We start from the raw sequence: 21571 nt of genomic DNA, 5'->3' as shown, positions 1-21571 counted from the left end.
CCAGTCAGTATCGGAACTCATGGACTCAGGTGAAGCACAGGTGTTCAGTCCCGCAGGTAGAAAAAGACAACACCATACTCCTTTCTATTTTTTTCCTTCATCACTGTTTCTGAAGAATACTTCTAATTTTGATTTAATTTCAGTGATTTATTTTAACAGAAGTGATGTTCGTTTTTATTTTATTTTATTTTTAACATATTTTGTTGACTAACGATGGAGTGATTGTGTTTCAACCTCCACGGTGTTCATACTGGAGCTTATATGAACTGCGTCCTTTGCGCACCATGAATTACAGCTCCACCAAACGAGCGCTTGCTGTGCTTATTACCTGCACATTTTTAAGTCTTCCTCATGGCTGTAACGGAGAATCTCCACATAAACCAAATGCAGGGGCCACGATTTTGCCCCCGACTAAGCCCGATAATGGACCCCAGGCTTATCCAGAGGATGTGCCTTCAAATTTACCTGTGTTCACTATGGACTATCCCAGAATACAAATCCCGTTTGAGATCACGTTATGGATGCTTCTGGCCTCGTTCGCAAAAATAGGTGAGTATGTGACATTTATAGATGCTCCGATGTCAAATATAAGCTTATTGTACATAAACTTCTCTGAATAACAATTCATTAAAAATAAAGTTATTGAGTATGTTTTGGATTATGGATTATAGATAATGAAAACCCCAAAATTTTGCTTTCCAGAAAATGTGAATACTGCACAAGAACAAAATAATATCTTGTAATACAGACATGTCAAACTGCTGAAAAGTATATTGATGTAGATTTTACGTTCTATACTTGTGTGGGTTTGCTGAGATGTTAAAGAAGCCCAGATTAATTTAATAGCAGCCTTCACCTCATCTGCACTGTTGGATCAGTCTCTCTCATCTTCCTCTTGACATTACTTTACAGAGTCTCTATGGAGTTTAGGTGGTCAGGTCAGGTAAGTGGTATTGTAAGGTACCACTTACAATACCTTTTTGTAAGTGGTACCTTACAAAAAGGTACCACTTGTAAAGCAGGTATTGATACGTTTATCAGAGTGGGCAGGGGTCGAGCCCTCATCATCTCCATAAAGCCTGTAAGTAAAATGAAGCATTAAATCATCACCAACTGTGGAGAATGCACTAGACCTCAAGCAACTTGTATTCTGTGGCTTTCCAATCGTACTGCAGACTCTGGGATCTTAATTTTTCTGAAAACATTACGCAGTAAAGGTCATCAGGCTGGGACTTGAACCTGTGACATCCGCATCCCTATGGGCTGTGCTTTACTCTGCCCCACCACAGCACCACCCTCTTTTACAAAGGGTTTTCATGACTGTCTGCTTCAGCTGTCAATTCATCAGTCTTCCCCCAGATGCATTTAAAATAATTTTCCTTAACTGGTATTATTTAATATTTTTATTTGTTGAGAAAATTAACCTGGGCTTTTTATTAGCTGTAAGCCAAGATAGCAAAAACGAACAAAAATAAACACTTGAACCCTGTTATTCTTTATTCTTTATGCAACAAGTCTACATAATGTTTGGCTTTGTTTTAATCGAATCATTGAAATAACTTTGAAATGATTTTATAACTTATTGAGTTGCAGGAAGTGCTACACCAAAGTCACATCTTCCTCTTTCTTTTCTTTCAGGTTTTCATGTGTATCACAAGATAACGATCTGGGTGCCAGAGTCGTGCCTTTTCATAAGCATCGGTCTGATTGTTGGTGCCATCATGCACTCAGTCCACGAGGAGCCTCCGGCTGCTCTCAGCAGCAATGTCTTCTTCCTTTACATGCTTCCCCCTATCGTCCTGGACTCGGGCTACTTCTTGCCCACCAGGCCGTTCTTCGAGAACGTGGGCACGGTGAGCAAACCGCATTCCCATTTCTCCACTCCACTCATCTGCACCTAATGACCCGTGCTCTTCCTCCGTTGTGCAGGTGTTGTGGTTCGCAGTGGTGGGGACCCTCTGGAACAGCATCGGCATCGGCATGTCCCTGTTCGCCATATGCCACATCGAGGCGTTCGGCGTGCAGGACATCAACCTCCAGGAGAACCTGCTGTTTGCCGCCATCATCTCGGCCGTGGACCCTGTGGCGGTCCTCAATGTCTTTGAGGACATTTCTGTGAACGAGCAGCTCTACATCGTGGTGTTCGGAGAATGTCTCTTTAGCGACGCCGTCACCGTGGTGAGCGAGAACGCTTCTGATGCTTCCTGTTAACGTTGAGACCTGCTGCCCATATCGGGATTGTTCTGCGTCACTATTTGGTTTGAAAACACAGTATGCAATCAGTGTTATTTTTCTTCACGAATGCGCAGCAAAACGGCACTGGTCTCCACATAAACACATTCCAGTCCTACAGGAATATTTACTTCTTTATATTATTTCAAAGGTTTTAATTCATCATTGTCACTGCTTTACCGCTCCTGTCATTTAAAACCCTTCTAGTACATGAAACAACACATCTACCATTGTGCAGTGAGCAAGTTTTTCTGTTCTTCTGCACTCAAAAGGTTCAACTCAGGTTTCATCGCCATAATAACACTTTCTCAATTTTACTTTTTTGGAGTTAGGGTGCATGCGTGACAACATAATGCGCGTGGGAGAAACGCTGGCCCACAAGCATGATGACCATACAGATAAACCAGGGGGGGGGGCGAAGCAAAAGGATATTTGAGAATCGAAACAAATGTGTCATGTCAGCCTCATTCAGAGCCTGTTTGCTCAGATGCTGCCAAACCTGTTTCTGAGGTCACAGTTGCATGTGCGTTTGGTAGCGTGGGAGGAGTCGACACATGCACATAACGTCTGTTACATGACCGAAGTGAGCTCATCTCCCTCCCTCCACCACCACCACTCCTGTTCCCTTCGTTTTATGTTCAAACACTCTGACCAAGCCCAGCTCTGTAAACCAGTTCTCCTTTCACTGAGTTCGTCACCGTTTTGTTTAGCATGCAGTAGATTAAACAGAAAACAAACGTTACACTGGGTCATTAGGGAAGCCCAGGAGTAAGGATGGTCACACATTTGACACTTTGCCTATAAGCTAAAAATAGGAGCAGTGTTTTCACCAATTATAAGATTCTCCCAGGATTTACATACGACCACCGGGTTTACTCCTCATTTAGCAGCGGGGCAGTTTTGTTTCGAGTGTCGCCTTTTGGCTGGAAATGTGTTTGCTTATTGTATTACTGACATTCGTATGCAAATGCAAACAGAAAACTGAGAGCACTGTAGTTACTACGCACAACCTGACGAGTCAGTGTCAGAAATATCAGCATTTTAATGATCATTAATTTCTTTCTCAATTATTGATCATGGTAAAGACCCTTTTTAAGGAACACAAGCCCACAGTTCTACATGAACGTTTTATTTTTTTATTTGTGAAAGGTGCTTACTACTGTGTGAAAAGCTTTTCATGAAAATTTGAAGCCACCTAAAAAAATATGTAGTTCTCAGGGGGATATAATGACATCTGGTTAAAATATTACTCTGCCTTGAGCTGATTTGTCATCTTAACAATCTTGGCTGAATGAGACTGAAACAATCTCAACAACCTTTTCAACCATCACGGATTCGTATTTGCTGTTTGTACTGATTGTATTTATTGGCAAAATGTGTGTAAGTCATTTTAATTTTGTCTTGTTTGTTTTTAACTGGACAAATTGCATTGTTCAGGAACCACAGACAAAAAAAAGGCCTTTTGGCCATTTCTGTTGGATTTTAGAAAACTTTTAATGTGCATTTTCCCTACCAAATAAATGAATACATTTCAAAATTAGACACCACAGATTCTAACCATTCCCATGATCTCTGAGAGCTTCTATGTTTGCCTGTTTTCAGGTGTTGTACAACATGTTCTCCTTTGTGGCAGAGATGGAGGTGGTGGAGCCCGAAGATGTGTTCTTGGGAGTGGCGAGGTTCTTTGTGGTCGGCCTTGGGGGGATGGGCTTCGGCGTCCTTTTTGGTTTTGTGGCCGCCTTCACAACGAGATTCACCTCCAGGGTCCGAGAAATCGAGCCCCTCTTCATCTTCATGTTCAGCTACCTGGCGTACCTGGTGGCTGAGCTCTTTTCCATCTCCTCCATCATGGCGTGAGTGGCTTTGAAATGGTGTTGCATATTCAAATATTTGAACTGTCGACTGCTTTAACAACAATGACTCCAAAAGCTGTAACTGTTTGATGCAGCATTGTTTGCTGTGCCCTCACCATGAAGTACTACGTCGAGGAGAACGTTTCCCAGCGTTCTTGCACAACCATCCGGCACGTGGTCAAGATGCTCGGCTCTATCTCGGAGACCCTCATCTTCTTCTTCTTGGGCGTCGTCACCATAACGACCGACCATGAGTGGAACTGGGGCTACATCCTGTTCACGCTGCTCTTTACCTTTTTATGGAGAGGTCTGGGTAAGCAGGATGCAAGGCGCGGTGTTAGTAATGTGGATCTGTTGGTGAAATTACGAGATTGGTGTTACTCTTAAGATTTACTTCAAATGTTTTGAGCTGTGTTTGTGTCTTTTAGCTAGAGCTAACCTGGACTAAGAGGCGCATGAACAAAGGTGCAGAAACCTTTAAAAGTTATGGTTTAGGTTTCTGCTCCACGTTTTTTGACTTTAAGAAATCTTTTTCTAACTAACAAGCACAATTAAATATTAGAAGGAAATGGATAAATTTCAGTACCACCGTTTTATAACATGATCATTGCTAGCCTTAAATCGAACCAGCTCCGTAGGCAAGTCCAACTAAACAGGTCTGTTCTGAGGTGTAAAAGAGAAAAGAGATTTTAAAATACAAAAAAATAAGAAATGTGCACTTGTATAACTCTAGCCCAATACTCTTCAAACTGTAAATACTGTAAGATGATTGGATATTTTTTCAGGTGTTCTGGTTTTCTGTCAGTGAGATTTCAGTGGCCATATTAATTTGTATTTACATAAAAATTTTGTAATTTCTAAAATTATTATTTCAAGAACTAACCTGAGCCTAGAAGTTCACTTTTCAAGTTTAAATAAAACAACTTAGTTATTTATTTATTCACTTTCCATTGAGGAACAAATGGCCAAAACTTAAGTTTTATTTTTTGCTAACATTTGCAGTAAATACTTTTTTTCCCCCTCCTCCTCCAGGTGTTTTGGTGCTGACTCAGATCATTAACCCTTTCCGAACCATCCCCTTCAACATGAAAGATCAGTTCGGTTTGGCCTACGGAGGACTGCGGGGCGCCATTTCCTTCGCTCTGGCCTTCACGCTTCCGGACAGCATTGGCCGAAAACAGCTGTTCGTCACTGCCACCATCGCAGTCATCCTCTTCACGGTGTTTCTCCAGGTAAGAGTTTCAGTTCAGTTTCACATAGAAGTCTGTGGATGGTTGAAGCTTGCTAGACGCTGACCCAAAGCTTTGCAAATCATAATCAGATCTGCTGAAGTCAGGAAGTGAGTTGATCAGTCATGATAACAACATGTATAATATGTGTTTATGTGAAAGCTTTCAGAGAAACACCTTTACACTTTGTGATGGCTTGGTCAGACTTTTAGACTTGGCTTTTGTCAGTGTCAGTTTTGTTGATAAAGCATTTTACAACAAACAGCACTAAAGTACTGCATAGCAAGGTCGATAAAATGACTGATTGTAGGTGAAAGAATAAACACAAAAGACACAAATAAAAATAATTAAATAAATTTTGCTGGTGTAATTTGTCTTTATAACATCCATTTATCGGTAATGTTAGGGGTTCATGGTTCCCCTACCAGGTTAATTTATTGAAAATGTTTCACTGAAGCTACTTCTGGCATATTTTCATGAACTAGTAGCACATTGTGACCCTAAAACTAACCAGAAATGTTGGGAGGTTTGGATTTAATGAGTGATATTGGATTCTCACAGTATTATCATTGAGTTAAAATATCACATTACTATTTTAAACAAGAATCTTTTTCATTATTTATTCGGGAGAAAAATCAGCTTTTATTCCTCTTGTTGCCACAATAACATGACATATTAGTAAATATACATTACTTTATTATTTTTATGCATATCAACATGATAAAAACATATTAAATTTACTACTATTTAAGCTGCTTATCATGCTGAATTTTTTGGTGCTCTGTTTTTCGTAAAGTAATTGTAGCAGTCTGACAATTTAATGTTATCTGGCTAAAATAAAAAGCTGGTTAATGCCTGGCTCGAGCATTCATTGGGTTAGAGGCGAATACGTGAGTTATATTGAAATACAAATATTTGTGCCTTCCAATTCAAATAAAAAAATCTAATAATTTCTAATTGACATCATCATGTAAAGCCAGGCTCATTTGAAACATTTTAAAAGTGTTTTTTTGTTTCTCTCTGCAGGGCATCAGTATCCGACCTCTGATTGAGTTCATCAACGTACGGCGGACCAACCGCGACATAGAGAGCATCAATGTAGAGATTCACAGCAGGGTATAACGCAGGCATTTATTCTTATCATCTACTGTGTGTGTGCGCGTGTGTGTGCGTGTGTGTGTGTGCGTGTGTGCGCGTGTGTGTGCGTGTGCTGACAAGGAAGTGCTGAGACGCTCTTTGTCACTTTCAGCTCATGGAGCACACGATGGCAGGAGTAGAGGATCTCTGTGGACAGTGGAGTCACTTCTACTGGAAGGACAAGTGAGTAACTCTGGCCTCCTAATTCTGCTTAAACTGTTGTTTAGCAGGTTGGCATGTTTATGATTGGGCTCTTCTTGTTGCATGCTAACAATATAAAATGCCGTTAAAAGACTGTCTTTCACACCATGTTTAGCAGTGTGTGCTCCTGATGGAGAGGTGAGGAAATGTCGTGTTCGGTCTCAGCAGTCAGCAAAGAAAATATATACAATTTCCTTCTGCTCAAAATTAGTTACCGTATTTTTGTATATGCTGCTCTTTTCATCTTCATTTTCTTTGGTTGTCCCCCCCCCTTTCCTCCTCTTGCTCTCGGTTGTGTCGACATTCCACTAGCGGGCCTTGTGAGTCTGGTCTCTCAGGTGTCTTAACAGTGGATTAGTTTTAACCGGTCGAAACATGCTCTGAACATGACGCTTACATATAGAGCGGTCGGGCATCTATGTATCGATACAGAACTACAGAAGTTTAGCCTGTGTTCATGCATCTTAGGATGAGAAAATTATTTCATGCAAACAAAATTCCTTATCCCAATCCTAGGTTCATGAAGTTCAACAACCGAATACTACGTAGGGTCCTGATCCGAGACAGCAGGGCGGAGTCCAGCATTGTGGCGTTGTACAAGAAGCTGGAGCTGCAGAACGCCATGGAGATCCTGGACACGGTTTCTGGGGACATCAGTGCTGCTGCTCCTTCCCTCGTCTCCCTTGAGTATGAAACCTTGATCCTAAAACCACACAGCTTCCTCACTGTTTGGTCAGATCAGCAGGAGCCTAACTAGTAAACGTTATTTCTGAATTAATATATCTTCTTCTTTTTTTAAAATTTAGGCAAGAGAAGAAGGAATCTGCTAAACCAAAGAAGACATTCATGGCTCAGGACCTGAAAAACATGCACAACCTCCTTTCCAAGAACATGTACAAGATCAGGCAACGGGTAAGATGGACAATAAAAACAGCACTGCTATTAGGATTTGGTCATTTATTTGTCAGAATCAATCCATGGAATAATTTTCATTTGCTTGTCTGGGGAACCATTTCCCTTTTATTTTGGTATAAATTCAACTGGTAGACCCAGTGACAACTTTAAATAATCCACCAGAATTGTTTCAAATTTCTCCACATTTCAACTCTGGAGGAGAGACCGCCGTAACATCACATCCTCTTCCATGCTCAATAGTGAGAATGTGATATTTTTCACACTCGTTTGTACTGTGTGTATTAATTCACACGAAGATATATTTGGTGTTTTGAACTATTAGATAAGGAGTTGTAAGACTTTTTAGAGCAAATCTAATTTATTCAGACGTAACGGGTCCCACTGATGTGTTTGTGGAAACTAAATGGGATAAAATTCACAAAGTCGACATGGAAACCAGAACATCCTCTAAGTCTATCTATAAACATTTTTATTATTTGTTTTGTTACACAGGTCTGGCCCAGTAAATGGAGCTTCATCAGAGTTTTTTTTTTTTTTTTTTTTTTTTTTTTTTTTTTCCAGTAATGTTAGCGACATGTGAAAACTCCAAGCACTGAAACTGGGCTTGTTTTGCATAACGATGGTGTGTCTGTGGCAGTACTTTTCCACCAGTGACAATGACATCATCCCTTAAAAGACTTTGATGTGCAGACAAACGGAAAACAAGCTTCCTGGTTGGGCTGGCAGCTTTATTTTAAATATTTACAGTTCTGTGTTGCGCGTTGTTCTTTTTAAACAGTGTCCATTGTGAACTAATATCCTTTTATTCTTTTTAAGAATAATTTTGATTCAATAATCCCATATGTGACAGTACATCTTGTTGTCTGTTGCACTGTGTTGTTTATATCTACATAAATAAAAATGGTAGTTTTGCATCATGGAGGATAATTTTATGGTTGCAAAGCTCAAACACAGAAACTTTCCCCCCAGGTGTGGTCAGTTTTGGTTGAGTAATCCGAGCTTCAAAGAATGCCGTCTCCCCTGAAAGAGAGCACTTAATGGCTTATCTATCAGAGCCTTGGTTGTCTCCAGAGGACGATGTAGGCAGTGCAGTTGCATTTCTGACTTCTGCAAACGTCCACAGAAGCCAAACTTGATCAAATGTGTGAAAGAAGCCCTCCATTAAAGCCACAACTATGCACATAACATCGTCTTACTTTGTGTTTATGTTTTCAGACGGTGGCGTTTACGAGTAAATATGCTCTGCCCAACGACAACCAGCCCAGAGAGATCCTGATCAGACGCCACGCCAGCATCCGCCGGAGCCTCCGACCCGGCAGCTTTCAGTCAACAGTAAGCTTTAATTCAGGATTTCACTGATTTTTCCAAATGCTACCATACTTAAAAAAAAAAAAATGTTTTGCTTTTGTCATCGAACTAGGATTTTTTTTGCAACATTAGTAGAAATTGTAGAAGGACAACTAAAGAAAAATCCAAATGAATGAAATCTGAAAACAATCTGGGATAAGTCACATGGTTTCTTAGGTGACTTTGAACAGTCCCAACAGCAAAGTACATGTAATATTTTCTAATATAAATCGATAACTTTAAGTGATTTATACTTATGTTTTATTTAAATATATTAACCTAAATTGCCTTTATTTGTTTTTTTTCTGTTTTGGCTGCAAGATATGATAAAATCCATAATATAATTATAACATAATTCAGAATTTAGTTCTCATGTAGCCCATTATTAGCCCAAACCATAAAAAAATTACAGTCTTAACTGAATTTGGTGTAATTTAATGTTAATACAGTGAAATTAGAAAATTTATGTGAGTGATTGCATTTATTTATTTATTTATTTATTTATTTATTGTCATGTGGCTAAAGCTTAAAATCCATCGTTACTCGCCAGGTTCTAATTTCGACACTTACAGAAATGAGTTTTGTGGATCTGAATTTCATTGACTTTGTTAAATGAATTGGGGAATTCATGCGTATATTTGAGAATTGAATATTTCATTTGTTTACAGCTGTGTTGAAACTAAATAATTGTCAAGATCCTTTTCAATTACAGCAGTTTTTTGTGTGTTTTTTTCTGGTTTGCTTGATGTTTAAGTTTACTTCTATAAAAACGGATGATCTTAGGGGTCTCAACAAGGTTAAAGCACATTTGTAAATATCTACACATTCCTAATCATGACATAAATCAGTAAATGTTAAAACAAAAACCCTTGCAGGCACGCTAATTATCTGTTTTGTATTTTTATTCCCAGATTCCAAACTCTCAGAAATATTTCTCACTTCCTACTGGACAGAGTCTTGGGTCAAAATATCCATCTGCGAGGCCGAGTTATGCAGGTAAGTTTCTAAAACTACACTTACAAACGCTTTTTTTTTTTTTTCACGAGCTAGGAAACTAATTAGGCAAATATATTGAGTCAGTCATAACTTTTATCACATTTTCTGATGTCACAGCAACAAGTATCGATGTATTTTATTGAGATTTTATGTGATCTGAGACAGAAAAACTGTAAACTGGGAGGAAAAGAATAAACAGTTTCTGCTAAATAAAATACAAAAATGCTCATGTTATTTTGTTTTAATTCCCCTTTTTACTTTGAAGACCAGAAACAAAATAATATCTAAAAGCAATATTGCTTTTAGAAATTATCTGTCTTCCATGCCCAGATGTCCTTTTTCATTAGACACCAAAGTTTTTGGACAAAAGCGTAGAGACCCATTTAATAGCTCTACTCACAGTAAATATCAACGTATTAAAATATGACCAACAAATAGAAGATGCCTGTGAAGTGGAAGGAAAATGTTAGAGAAAGCACAAACGTCTGTTCTTTTAATTGCTGCTTTATAATTTTTCCTTCATGTTTCCTGTCCTTCTATTCTCAGACGACCATGAAACCATGTCGGAGGTAGCCTATCCTACCCGGCGCTCTCGATTCAGCCAGCCCAAACGCTCCTCGTCCGGAGCCATGATGCCTCTTCACAGGCTGGGAACTCTGAAGGAAGTTCCCTCCACTGACTTTCTCAATGAAAGCCAGGGTGAGAGCTTCGGCAAAGTACACAGCAAACCCCGGACTGGCTCCTCCCACAGCGACTCCCGCTTCCCAGCTCATCGTCGCCACTTCGACCCTCCTGTTGACAATAACAACGGCTCCGCTGATGACGTAAGAAATGAGGACGAGGCAGAAGAAGAGCAGCAGCGGCAGCATCGTGGGGCTTTGAGGCCTCCGCCCAGCTGGGCGGCTGAACCCAGAGACGACACGCCTCGAAACCCTCTGCTCAGACAGCCGCAGTGGAACCCAAAGAAGTAAACGACTGCATCAAATAGAACCTCAAATTGTAAAAAAAACAAAAAAAAACTTTGAGTGTTCTGATTTTACTTTCAAAGATGAAGGCCAATTTACACTGGAGGTCTTTTTTTCCACTTTTTTCTGAAGATAAAGTTCCGGCTCATAGGAGAACCTCGTAGAAAAGAGGTGCATCAGAAGCCCAGCGCACTGCGGGGAAGGAGCTATTTCAGAACGTCAGACAACTCTTAGTGTGTCTCATTTCACATTTTATTATTCATTTTTATATTGTTTTAAGCTGTCAAATTTGATCAAGGAATTACAATGTACATGTTATGGCTTTTATTTTATTCCATGTTGTAAAGCTGAGGAAGCTTCATTTTATTGACACCTTAATGTAGTTAAAGAGTCCTTGTCACCCACTGGTCCATTTTATCTTTAAATTCAATGTTGCATGAAATTGCCAAGTATTACATGTGTTGATATAACTTCAGGAACTTGTCATTAAGCATAAAATGTGGTTGACTGTAGGCTGCACGATCCCAACTTAAGGTAACACTGAAAGCTGAATTAGAAGAACTAATTTACTTGGATAAAAAAAGGGAGAATGATGGGAAAATGTAAGATTATTTTATTTGATTATTGTTTTCGTGCAATTTTAGTCTTGAAAACAAAACAAAAAAAAAGATCTTGACATAAATGTTTGGACAACTCAAGATATGTAGGTTCTTACAATTTTTGCAAAAAAAAAAAAAAAATCTGATTTTAGGTCAATGTTTCATTCATTCATCAATTTAAAAATGTCAAACTGTAAATGGAAAAAGTATTCATATTTTTTTTTTTTTACATTTTGTTACAACTAAAAAATTCAGTGGATTTTATTATTAATGTAGCTCATAATGACAGAGGAAAATTCATTCACAGGTGTTAAGACTTCATTCTTAATCCTCAAATAAAAATCTTCATTGCATCTTGTAAGTCTTAAACACTGAAGTACAGAGATGGTCTCCATCCAGTCTGACTGAATTTGAGCATCTTTGAAAAAATAAATAAATAAATATATACATAAAATACTTCAGTTTCTAGATTTGCAGAAGCACCATAAACATTCTTCAAAAACCTGCAGCTATGACTAGAACAAAAGAGTTTCATCACAAAAAATGTTTCAGACTTCAGTTTTTTATTTGGAATTATTTTGAAGACCGTTTATCATTTTCTTCCCATTTCACAATCATGCACATTTTTTTCTTGATGCAAACACTTTTGTAAAGGCACTGCAAATATTAAATATTAAAACATTAGTCCAACCAACAGCAGTGACGAACCTTCATAAACACAAACTCCTGCATAACACATGGGAGACAACTGAAGAATGCAAAAAGTGATTAAACTGTAAAAACACAAAGGTTTCGCATTTAAAAGAACAAAGACTTCACAATTATTTTGAACAATATTTACCATTATTTAGGGCGGTACTTGTTTAATATGTAGTGCAAAGAAAAAAATGATTTACTTCATTTAGAGTTGCCATTAAGGTTAAAAGCTGAATTTACTTTACACCATTTACACTGCATTAGAAAAGAAAAGGTGCCACTGAGGTGTAATTTGTAAAAGTTTTTCATATTACTACTTCTACAATTTAAACAGGTCAATATGCCTGAAATAATATAGAACAATTTTTTTAAATGGTGAAAAATTACAATCACAAATTTATCACAGTGATTTATCTAAGGTGAAAATTCTTACCTGGGACTTTAGGTAAAAACTGCAAATGAAACTTAAAAAAAATATATAAAAAAAATGTTAGAAGAAATCAAGTAATGACACACAGGCATAGTGCAATTTTGCTACATGAAAGCTGTTTTATAAGGCTAAAGGAGGAAATACAATTGATGCATCTATAACAGCATGTGTTGTATAGATGAAACCATAATCTCTGCTTTGGTAGATTATCTTTACATTCTGATGCTTTATGACCTTTTCTCACAATTTCCTCCGTTACAATACGTCTTAATCAATAATCAATAGTGGAGATGCGTCAAGAGAAAAGCTGCTGATTGGAATTCAACCGGCCTGCATGTAAGCAGCCCAATCATGTCTGCAGTTGGATCAGACTTCGATTTAGTGAGAGAGAGCAAGACTTAACCCTTTTCAGTGTTGAGACGTTGCCTTGAACTGCTTCTGGTCCAGTCTATCCTTGGATCGTTTTGGAAGAACATTCCTGCCATCTAGGTTTAACAGTGTGCAGGACACACCGGTTGTGATTTTGCAGCAGAAAGGAGCTTCTGAGCTACATGCATTAAAAAAGCCCCAATAAAACTCATGATTTAATTACATTTTTCAAAGCTCTGTTTAGCAGCATTAATAACATAATTTAGGTTCCTGAAATAGCTTAGCTACCATTATTCATAATTATGGTTCATGCTAATAAGTAGAAATACGTCAAAATTTAATATTAACTACACATCCTATTTTTAAATAAACCATTTTTATTTATGTTAGCATCTGCTTAGCATCTGCAAAAATTTGTAAAATGGAAATATAACAGTAAAAAAAAAAATCAGTGTGTAATGGAATAAAGTAGATAATGGGAAGTTTGAACAGAATTAAAATGTAAACAGCAACATCATTTAGTGTTTCTTATAAGATGGTAACCCTTCCCCTTTTTTTAACACAACTTAACATTCCTAATATAAATATTTAATGACTGCTTACAGCAGAAACATTTTAAATGCACACAAATGGTTTGGAAAGAGAAATTAGAAACGGATAAAATCCTTGCGGACCTTTCCAACAGTTGCAGAACGAGTATTGGTCACAAAGTTATAACCAGAGGATCTGCAATAACGACAGTTTCAGTGGTCTTGTGTCTTCATAAATCAGTGGCAAGTGTACCTCTAAGTAGTGCTGACAGAACTAAATTAACAACACGGCGTAGATTATTGCAGTAACAAGGACACCGAGCCAAAGTTAAGGCCCTCACTGCGTGTTTCTGTGAGATCCGACTTCAGCATGTAAGGAAGCACAAGAAATTCTGCAGCCTTTTCCTCCGAGCTGCAAACGTCCACGGTCCCTGAGAGAAAAGCCTGCGGTCCTTGTGTCGTGACATCAGCAGATTCGTTTGGCGGAGGCATCCGTGGTGAGAGACTCTGTTCGCGCTGAGGGTCTCCCGTTCGCCACAGATGCTTGCCGCAAATAAGAGCACTTCGAAAAGTGGCGGATCTGCATCGACTCGACAAAAGATCGTCATTCAGCTGCAGAAACGGTTTTAAAGTTTCACTGTTTTTGCCAGCGCCCTCCCGTCCCACTTTGGGATTCTGACGAGGAGCAAACCCACAGCTGCCAGAGCGAGCACGACCCCCAGACTGGGCGGACCGCAGGGGCTGATCTCCTGGGTCAGACCAGAGAGGAGCGGGGCCAGGACGCGGCCCACGGCCGTCACCGACTGGCCGGCCCCGATCAGAGTCCCGCTGGTGTGGACGCCTCCCCTTTGGAGCTCCAGGTCTGTGATGCACGTCCGTCCGATAGAGGTAGAAATGGCGAAGAAGGTGGAGGTGAGCAGCACCTGCCACACGCTCGGAGCGGCGGCGTAGAGGAAAATGAGCAGACAGGTGAGCATGGTGGAGTGGAGCAGCAGAGCGGGCATGTTGTTCCTGTAGAGCTGGGTGACCGGCCCCACCAGGAACCCGGCCAGGGCCCCCAAGGTGCTGCTGTAGCTGATCAGATAGCCCGTCATCTTCGGTTTCATCGAGAAACGCTCCTCCATGGCCAGAGAGAAGTTACTGTAATAGAGCATGATGGCGACGGCCATCAAGAGACGCACCAGAAAGAGGTCCCACATGTCGGAAGAGGCCACCATGTGAATCCTGGAGCTGATGGAGGTGAGCTGTCTCCATGCAGGCTGGAGCAGCGACACCTCCCTCCACCTCAGGCCAGGCTTCCCAGCAGCTCTGCGCTCCGCTTCGGTCTCCGTCGGCGACGCCGAGTGGTGGTTGTTTGCATGAGAGCCGTTCTGCACAGACTTGCCGCAGTGTTTGTCGTGGCACCTTTTGCTGGCGCTGTTGCTGCAGTTAGTTGCGTTTCGGTCGGTTATCGTCTCGCTCCACGGCAGCAGCCACACCAGCCCTGAAGCACAAACACGACATTAGACAGCAAATAGAAAAACTGCTGAGAGGACGCGCCAGGGGTTGTTGAAGAAAGAGACGGAGCTGAAAATATTTTATATGGAGCCCAAATGGAGGAAGGGGAGACATGCCGGTGCTCAGGAAGTGGCAGTGATGCTTATATTTCCTCAAAGCAGATGCCCGTGGCTATCTTTTTGAGGCTTAATTTTTTTCGTTGGGTTTAAAATTGCTTGACCGGCGGCTTTTTTTTTTTGAAAAGCCGTTCAACTTTGAAAAGGCTTCATTGCCCCTTTTGCAGTTTGAGGATTGGCTTCTTTGAACCCCTTTAAAAAACTGAAAATGGACAAAAATCTACTTAACACTTAAATCCTGATTTTATAAAAATCAAAAGAGATATCAAGAAGCTGAATCATTTGAAGACAGCTTAACATCTTGTGACTTATCTAAAAGTTGAAAGGAGTTTTAGGTTGAAGTAAGCAAAACTAATAGATTGTTAAAGAGCACAAAGTTTTTGCAGAGTTTTGTGGAATTCTGAATGTTTTCATTCTTTGGGATTCTATGGAGTCAAAATCTGGATAAATGTTAAAATATTGCATAAAGTATGAAAGATGAAATTACCAAAAAGGTTACGGCAGAATTAGAATTCACCAGTAGAAGGTGAACGTTTTGATATATGAATTGTTGAAATCAGTTGAAGCATAAAGAACAAAGACGGAATAAAGAGAAATAAAAACACAGACTTAAGAATGAGATTTTGTAATGTCGGATTATTTAGCGCTTTAGGCTCACCAGCATTGATAAGAAAGATGGCTGCACATGTAAATGAGGAGGTGTAAAAGCCTCCTTCGTGCTCAGTGAGGTAGCCGCCTACTACAGGACCCAGGATGAAGCCGACGCTGGAGGCCGCATTAAAGTGTCCCATCACAAGAGGGCGCTCTGATTCAGACACCAGGTCTGACAGCAAAGCTCTGCAGATGGACAAGGAGTGTTTGAACAGCCCTGAAAAAAATAAAAATAAAAATACACACACACTAGTTATAAAATTGTTGGTAAATTTTCCACATGTTGATGTTTAATATATAAAACAAAGTCATGCATAATTAGACAGAAAATGCAGAATTTAATCAATAAAAATCTGAAATGTGGGACGTGTGTTTGCGTCATCCGTCGATCATCAAGTGCAACCAGATGTTGTCTAATTAGTGAATTGAGTTCACAACAATGAACACACCATCCATGTGGTGAAAGATGGTGGCAGCATCATGCTGTGGGGATGATTTTCTTCAGCAGGAAAAGAGAAAATGTGAAGATGGATTGAGCTAAATCCTGCAAGAAAATCAGTTGCACTCAACAGGCTAGAGATCAAATTAAAATTTCACATTCCAGCTGAAAAATTAACATTTTGTTTAACATCTGTGGCTATTAATGAGTTTTATTTCGCTGGGCAGAGGGGACAAAATGCCTCTTTAGATTGTTAAGGTTGTAGACACTTGGATTAGGTCATGTATTAGAATGGCCTAGTTAAAGTCAATACCTAAATAGAGTAGAGAACCTGTGGGAAAATACATTTTCACAAAGTCAATCCAGCATGGCTGAACTTTAGTTATTTTCAAAGGACAACAGGGGGAAAAAAAAAAAAGAAGAGGCTCTGATGTCTTCAGAGGGACGTACAGCTTAAATCAGACGTTTTATCCACAAGAGTCTTTGGAACAGGCGGTCATTTGGTGCCGTTTGCCCCCCACCCCCAAACTCACCCACAGGTATTCGTGCGAGGACAAATAAAGTGATGCTTGTAGAAATCCCCAGCAGGCCGTAACCGCAGGCGCTCAGCAGGATAGACGTCAGCAGGGAATAGCGCCGCCCCACCACGTCGCTCCAGCTGCCCTGCCAATCACACACCGATCCGTTCAACGACACATCGACATACGCTTTGGCAATAAGCGTATCATTAAGCCATCAATGACAGAGTTGGACAAAGGAAAAGCATATTTCTTAACAAGCGCGTACAGTAAAGAAAAGTTTGTGACTTTGCTCTGAAACTATGCTAGTTGTGTAAAAAAAACCAAAAAAAACCCCACACGACTCAAAAACAAGAGGCACAACAACTAAAACTCCACATCCTCTGTGCGCCAAGCAGCTGTGGTTCGATTAGATTCTCGCCCTCTCTCTCTCACACACACAGACCCACAGCAATGATGAAATGATAAAATTAGGAGCAGTTGAGACGATCTGTGCTCTGGATGTAAACTTTTGGGTTGCAGCTGTTCACATTATCCCAACATTCACGGGGATCCAGTCCGTCTGCATGAGGGCACCAACAGATGACTCTTTATGTGCTTAATTTGTCCCATGACCCCTGAAAATTAAACCAATTTCTGGAGCCGTGTGCAGCAGCAGCGGCAGCAGCAGAAGGAGTTAAGAATTCAGCTGCAGATGCCAAACTTACTTTGTGCTCTTTCCTTCATTTTTTTTTAAATTTTAAATCATGCAACTTCATGATTTTGTTGATTTTGTAGGTCGCTCTCTGAAGGGCGGAGACGATTAGAAATGATTTCTGTATTAAAAGAAGGATTTTGTGGCTGACCAGGAGCCACTTACGCGCGTTAAAGTCTTCACAGTGATCCCATTGTGCGATCACAATCGATCTTGAACAGCCAGTGTTCTTTTTTTTTTTTGTTTCCACGAATTACCAGGAATTCAGCCATTTTGGCCACTAAAGAGGGCTCGTCTTGTTTACCAGAAAATCCTACAGAAAAGGAGGCTGCACAGAGAAAAAGTCAATACTCACCACTATTGTGCTGGAGAAAAGCTGCAATATTCCATATGTAGATCCTGCAAATTATAGATCAAGTTACAAATAAAAATCTTGCTTGCAGATTTTTATTGTTAATTTTAAAAGTGTAAATACTATTTGTTGATCTACTAAACAGTTAAGGTGACTGTAAAATTGGTTTTATGATTCAGATTTGCATCCAGAATAATAAACTGGGGAACTTCCATTTTTTGAGTTTACATGGATAATAAATCCTAATATATGAAGAGAAGCTATGAAAGAAATCACAGCAAACTATTTAAGTGTTGCATTTAAATTGCATGCACATTTTCTTGTCAATCTGCACTCATAAGAAATTAAAACATGTTGTGTTTTTTCCACAATTGTTATAGCACAGTACCACATGTACCCTTCAAACCCTTCAAATTTCAGGAACGTTTTCACATTACAACCACGAACAACAGACAACAGCATCTTTTGTTAGGATGTTATGTGCTCTAAAAACAAGTCTTTTACAGCTTTTCTTTTAAATATTGTTCTCTGTCCATTTTCCTACTAACCCTGAAAACCTTTCCTGACCTTGCAGAAATGTATTACTCTACACAACATAAAGCTCCCACTTCCATGTTCTTAACTGGAGATGGAGAGTTCAGTACGATTTGCTACATTAGTTTTCTACCACAAATTGAAATTTAAGTGAAGTCGAACAAGTTATAATATTACATTCATGTGAAAAGAACATCTTCCTCAAGCTGTATGGCTTTTCTAAAATGTTTAAACAAGACTTTTTATGATTTTGTTCTTGTTGTCCCTCCAGATGTGGGAAGTGAATAACTAATTCTTGGCTGCTTTCCCGGGTGATGCTCTCTAATTATTTTTGAAGGGTATCAGAAAGAGGGCTAGATGTTAGATTTAGAATTTTAATAACAAAATGAAAATCTTTTACCTTTCCCAACTTAATAATTATATTTGCGTTGATCTGTCACAGAAATTCCAATGAAACATGTTGAATGAAGTGAAGCCGTCTAACGTAAAGAAGACAGTCTTTGTTAAAAGTACACTCCTGTGTTTAAGTATTGGGTTAAAGATGAATGTTTTCTGAATTAATTTACCAATTTTGTCTTTTTTGTATTGATCTGTAAAGTTTTAGTAACTAATTAATTTTGAATGTGACATTTATGTTGTCTGATTTGTCTTTTGTAGCCGTCAGACAGTTTGTTTCAGAAGGCTGAGCTCACAGAAATGTAACATATCACTAACTATTATGAAAACACAACTCACCCACGATTCCAGCCACTGTGGGACTCGCGCCAAGAGCCTTTACATGGTGGCTCAAGAGCGGGATGATCATGCTCACCCCGAACAAGTCCTACAGAAAACAAGAGAAGATCACAAAAATAATTCAATCAGTTTTGGGACAGGACAAAAAATAAATAAAAAAAATAAAAGAAAACAAAACTTAAAGAATAAGAACATTTTTTTTTACAGATAGCTTATTATGAGTAAGTGTGGAAGTAAATGTTCAATAAATAAAAAAAATTATTGAAAAGCGTGTTTATTTCAGTAACTCAACTCACTAAGTGAAACATTACTAATCATAAATTGATATATTTTAAAGCTTTTTTGCTGTTAATGTTGATAATTACTCACTCACAGTTCATGAAAATGTGACATTTAAGATTAGAATATTACAGCAGCTAAATAAAAATACATTTTAATTCAGGAATGTAGGTGTAATGAAAAGTATGTTTGATATCTCCTAAAAGGTTATTTTCAAAATGTAGTTTTCATTCAGAGCACATATTCTGATTAATTGAATATGACTTAGAAGATTTGTAAATAAAAAAAAAATCAACTCTGTGTTAAAACAGCTTCAACATAAAAAATATTATATAAAATAAAACACATATCCAACAGTAATATAAACATTCACAGTTATCACAGATATAGTACAGAAACGAAATATAAACATAGTTAAATTATATGAAAACATTACCAAATAGCCATAAAAACAATAATATAAAAACATAAAATAATTACTAGTAGTAAGAATAAAGTCCTTCAACTGCAAATATAGAATAACAATAACAATTAAAAAACAAAGTAAATACACAGGTAAGAAAATAGTAGATACATAGCAGAATGATAAAGTTATATTACTCATCACAGGAAAAGAAAAAGTTATTTATTATATCCTCCCAGATTTTGTACTTTGTGCTGCTGCTGAAATTTAAATCAGCAGCGCTTCCAGTCTAAATTTATGTTTCTCAGGGCAACCAGTCTCACCAAAAACACAGAAGAAACAAAAACAAAGAAGGGAATATTATAAAGCAACAACTTATTCATCAGACCTTTTACGGATATACTCTTCTGCAGATATTCGTCTGAATTACACATCTTTGACTTTGTGAAGACACAAGCTTCAAAAGAATGGCTTCGGTTTTGTTTTCATACTGATGGAGGACATGGGTGTGTCAGACAGCAGCTTCACTCCCTGCAGGAGGGAGGAGTCACAGGAAACGTGACAGCTAGCAGGTTAGAAACAGGTGAAACATGCAGACAATCTACAGCTATTAATACAGTATCCAGTGCATGCTTACATAGCACAAATCAGACACAGCAGCTACATCCTGTTTTTCTGCAAGCTGAGATTGAAGTAGCTTTTGCCAAATGCTTAATTGGATGCACACAGCTGCTCATACAGCGCTCTAACACAATCCAATAATGACATTCTTTTAAAGCTTAGGTAACATTTATTTTTTCCCCCCCTTTAGTTTTCAAGTGAGTTTCCTGAATTATTTCAGTCACCTTTAATTAGATGACTGAAACTGTGAAAGGCTTTAATTTGGAAGAATCTGAGGGGGTGACCCAAAACCTCCTTAATTACAAAAGCTTCAAAGAATTGATCATTGTGTGTTTGTGAATTTAAAACTCCTCTGCAGCAGCTTGTTGAGGTGTTACAACAACTTGACATTCTCAGATTCCTCAATGATTAGCACATTACCACAGCACCAGTTAACCAGCGATAGAAATGAGACTGAACCGGTTCTAATCTGGACCTTTACATGCTTAACATCACACCTGAGTTATGAAAGCCTGCCCGGACTACCAGTGTCATTGATTTCACATCTCACCCAGTTAGACACCTGAAGCAGCAACAAGGACCCGCAGTTCCCGACTCACCATAAAGCCCACCACATAGATACAGTGTATGATCCCCCTCCGTCCTTTCAGTTTCAGGAATAAAGTGCTACATCTCTGGTTGTTCATCCTCCCGCGGTGACAGCTCGCTCACAGCCGAGGCGGAAGCTCCCATCCGGCTCTACTGTAAGCAAACACGGCGGACGTCTCAGAGCCGGCGGGCCGCTCCGGCAGCCGCAATGGGGGAGACGGTGGACCGCTGCCGGAGAGGGGGCAGACATGTTGGACCGTGTCAAAGCTACTGGGTTAAAAGAAACATCTTACACTTTAAGAGAAGTGTGTATTTCTTATCGCAGAGGTTAAAGGTGAATTGTTTTATTCTTATGAGTAATTTTTGAAGTGACTGTTCCCCCGTGACTGTGGAGTAGATGGTATCATCCATTTACGTCACAGATGTGGGACATGAAAAAAATGCTTTTCGTTATTAGCTGTAAATTGTTTGTAACGAAGAAATTAAAATAATTTAATTGTAATTTATTTTGAGTTATAAAAAGCTCTGCCTATAATTCTGACGTTTAGTAAAAAGGGACATCGATTACATTTTTTGAGGTCCTTCCTTTTGTTTTCTTCAACGACCTTTGAATGAACAAATTGTGTTTATTTCCTGCCACCTACT

The 21571-nt window shown here is 39.1% G+C and overlaps 2 protein-coding genes across 2 annotated transcripts; one reads left to right on the top strand and one right to left on the bottom strand.

Annotated features, from left to right (window-relative positions):
- Nucleotides 1-11615, top strand: slc9a2 (solute carrier family 9 member 2). The gene is made up of 13 exons (XM_007555459.2): nt 1-549; nt 1639-1853; nt 1930-2178; nt 3835-4085; nt 4181-4398; nt 5118-5317; nt 6341-6430; nt 6564-6634; nt 7169-7339; nt 7459-7564; nt 8783-8899; nt 9826-9910; nt 10457-11615. Exons 1-13 carry the CDS (start codon nt 285-287, stop codon nt 10879-10881), a joined length of 2463 nt encoding a protein of 820 aa, XP_007555521.1. The 5' UTR covers nt 1-284; the 3' UTR covers nt 10882-11615.
- A 496-nt stretch (nt 11616-12111) lies between these two features.
- Nucleotides 12112-21243, bottom strand: mfsd9 (major facilitator superfamily domain containing 9). Its single transcript, XM_007555458.2, has 6 exons — nt 20938-21243; nt 19036-19123; nt 17770-17813; nt 16736-16865; nt 15771-15980; nt 12112-14982 (listed from the first exon to the last, which is right to left on the bottom strand). Exons 1-6 carry the CDS (start codon nt 21022-21024, stop codon nt 14126-14128), a joined length of 1416 nt encoding a protein of 471 aa, XP_007555520.1. The 5' UTR covers nt 21025-21243; the 3' UTR covers nt 12112-14125.
- Between the last annotated feature and the right edge of the window lie 328 nt (nt 21244-21571).

This window comes from Poecilia formosa, unplaced genomic scaffold (genome assembly GCF_000485575.1).
Source record: "Poecilia formosa unplaced genomic scaffold, Poecilia_formosa-5.1.2 Scaffold70, whole genome shotgun sequence".
NCBI lineage: Eukaryota > Metazoa > Chordata > Actinopteri > Cyprinodontiformes > Poeciliidae > Poecilia > Poecilia formosa.
The sequence above is the reverse complement of the archived record's forward strand: the minus strand, read 5'-3'. Positions and strand labels throughout refer to the sequence as shown.

Coding starts and splice junctions, on each gene's coding strand:
- mfsd9 (XM_007555458.2), bottom strand. CDS start 21,024: ATGAACAACCAGAGATGTAGCACTTTATTCCTGAAACTGAAAGGACGG. Junction 15,981..16,735: donor CCTCGCACGAATACCTGTGG/GTGAGTTTGGGG, acceptor TATTTTTTTCAG/GGCTGTTCAAACACTCCTTG. Junction 14,983..15,770: donor CATCTTTCTTATCAATGCTG/GTGAGCCTAAAG, acceptor TTTGTGCTTCAG/GGCTGGTGTGGCTGCTGCCG.
- slc9a2 (XM_007555459.2), top strand. CDS start 285: ATGAATTACAGCTCCACCAAACGAGCGCTTGCTGTGCTTATTACCTGC. Junction 550..1,638: donor GGCCTCGTTCGCAAAAATAG/GTGAGTATGTGA, acceptor CTTTTCTTTCAG/GTTTTCATGTGTATCACAAG. Junction 7,565..8,782: donor TGTACAAGATCAGGCAACGG/GTAAGATGGACA, acceptor TTATGTTTTCAG/ACGGTGGCGTTTACGAGTAA.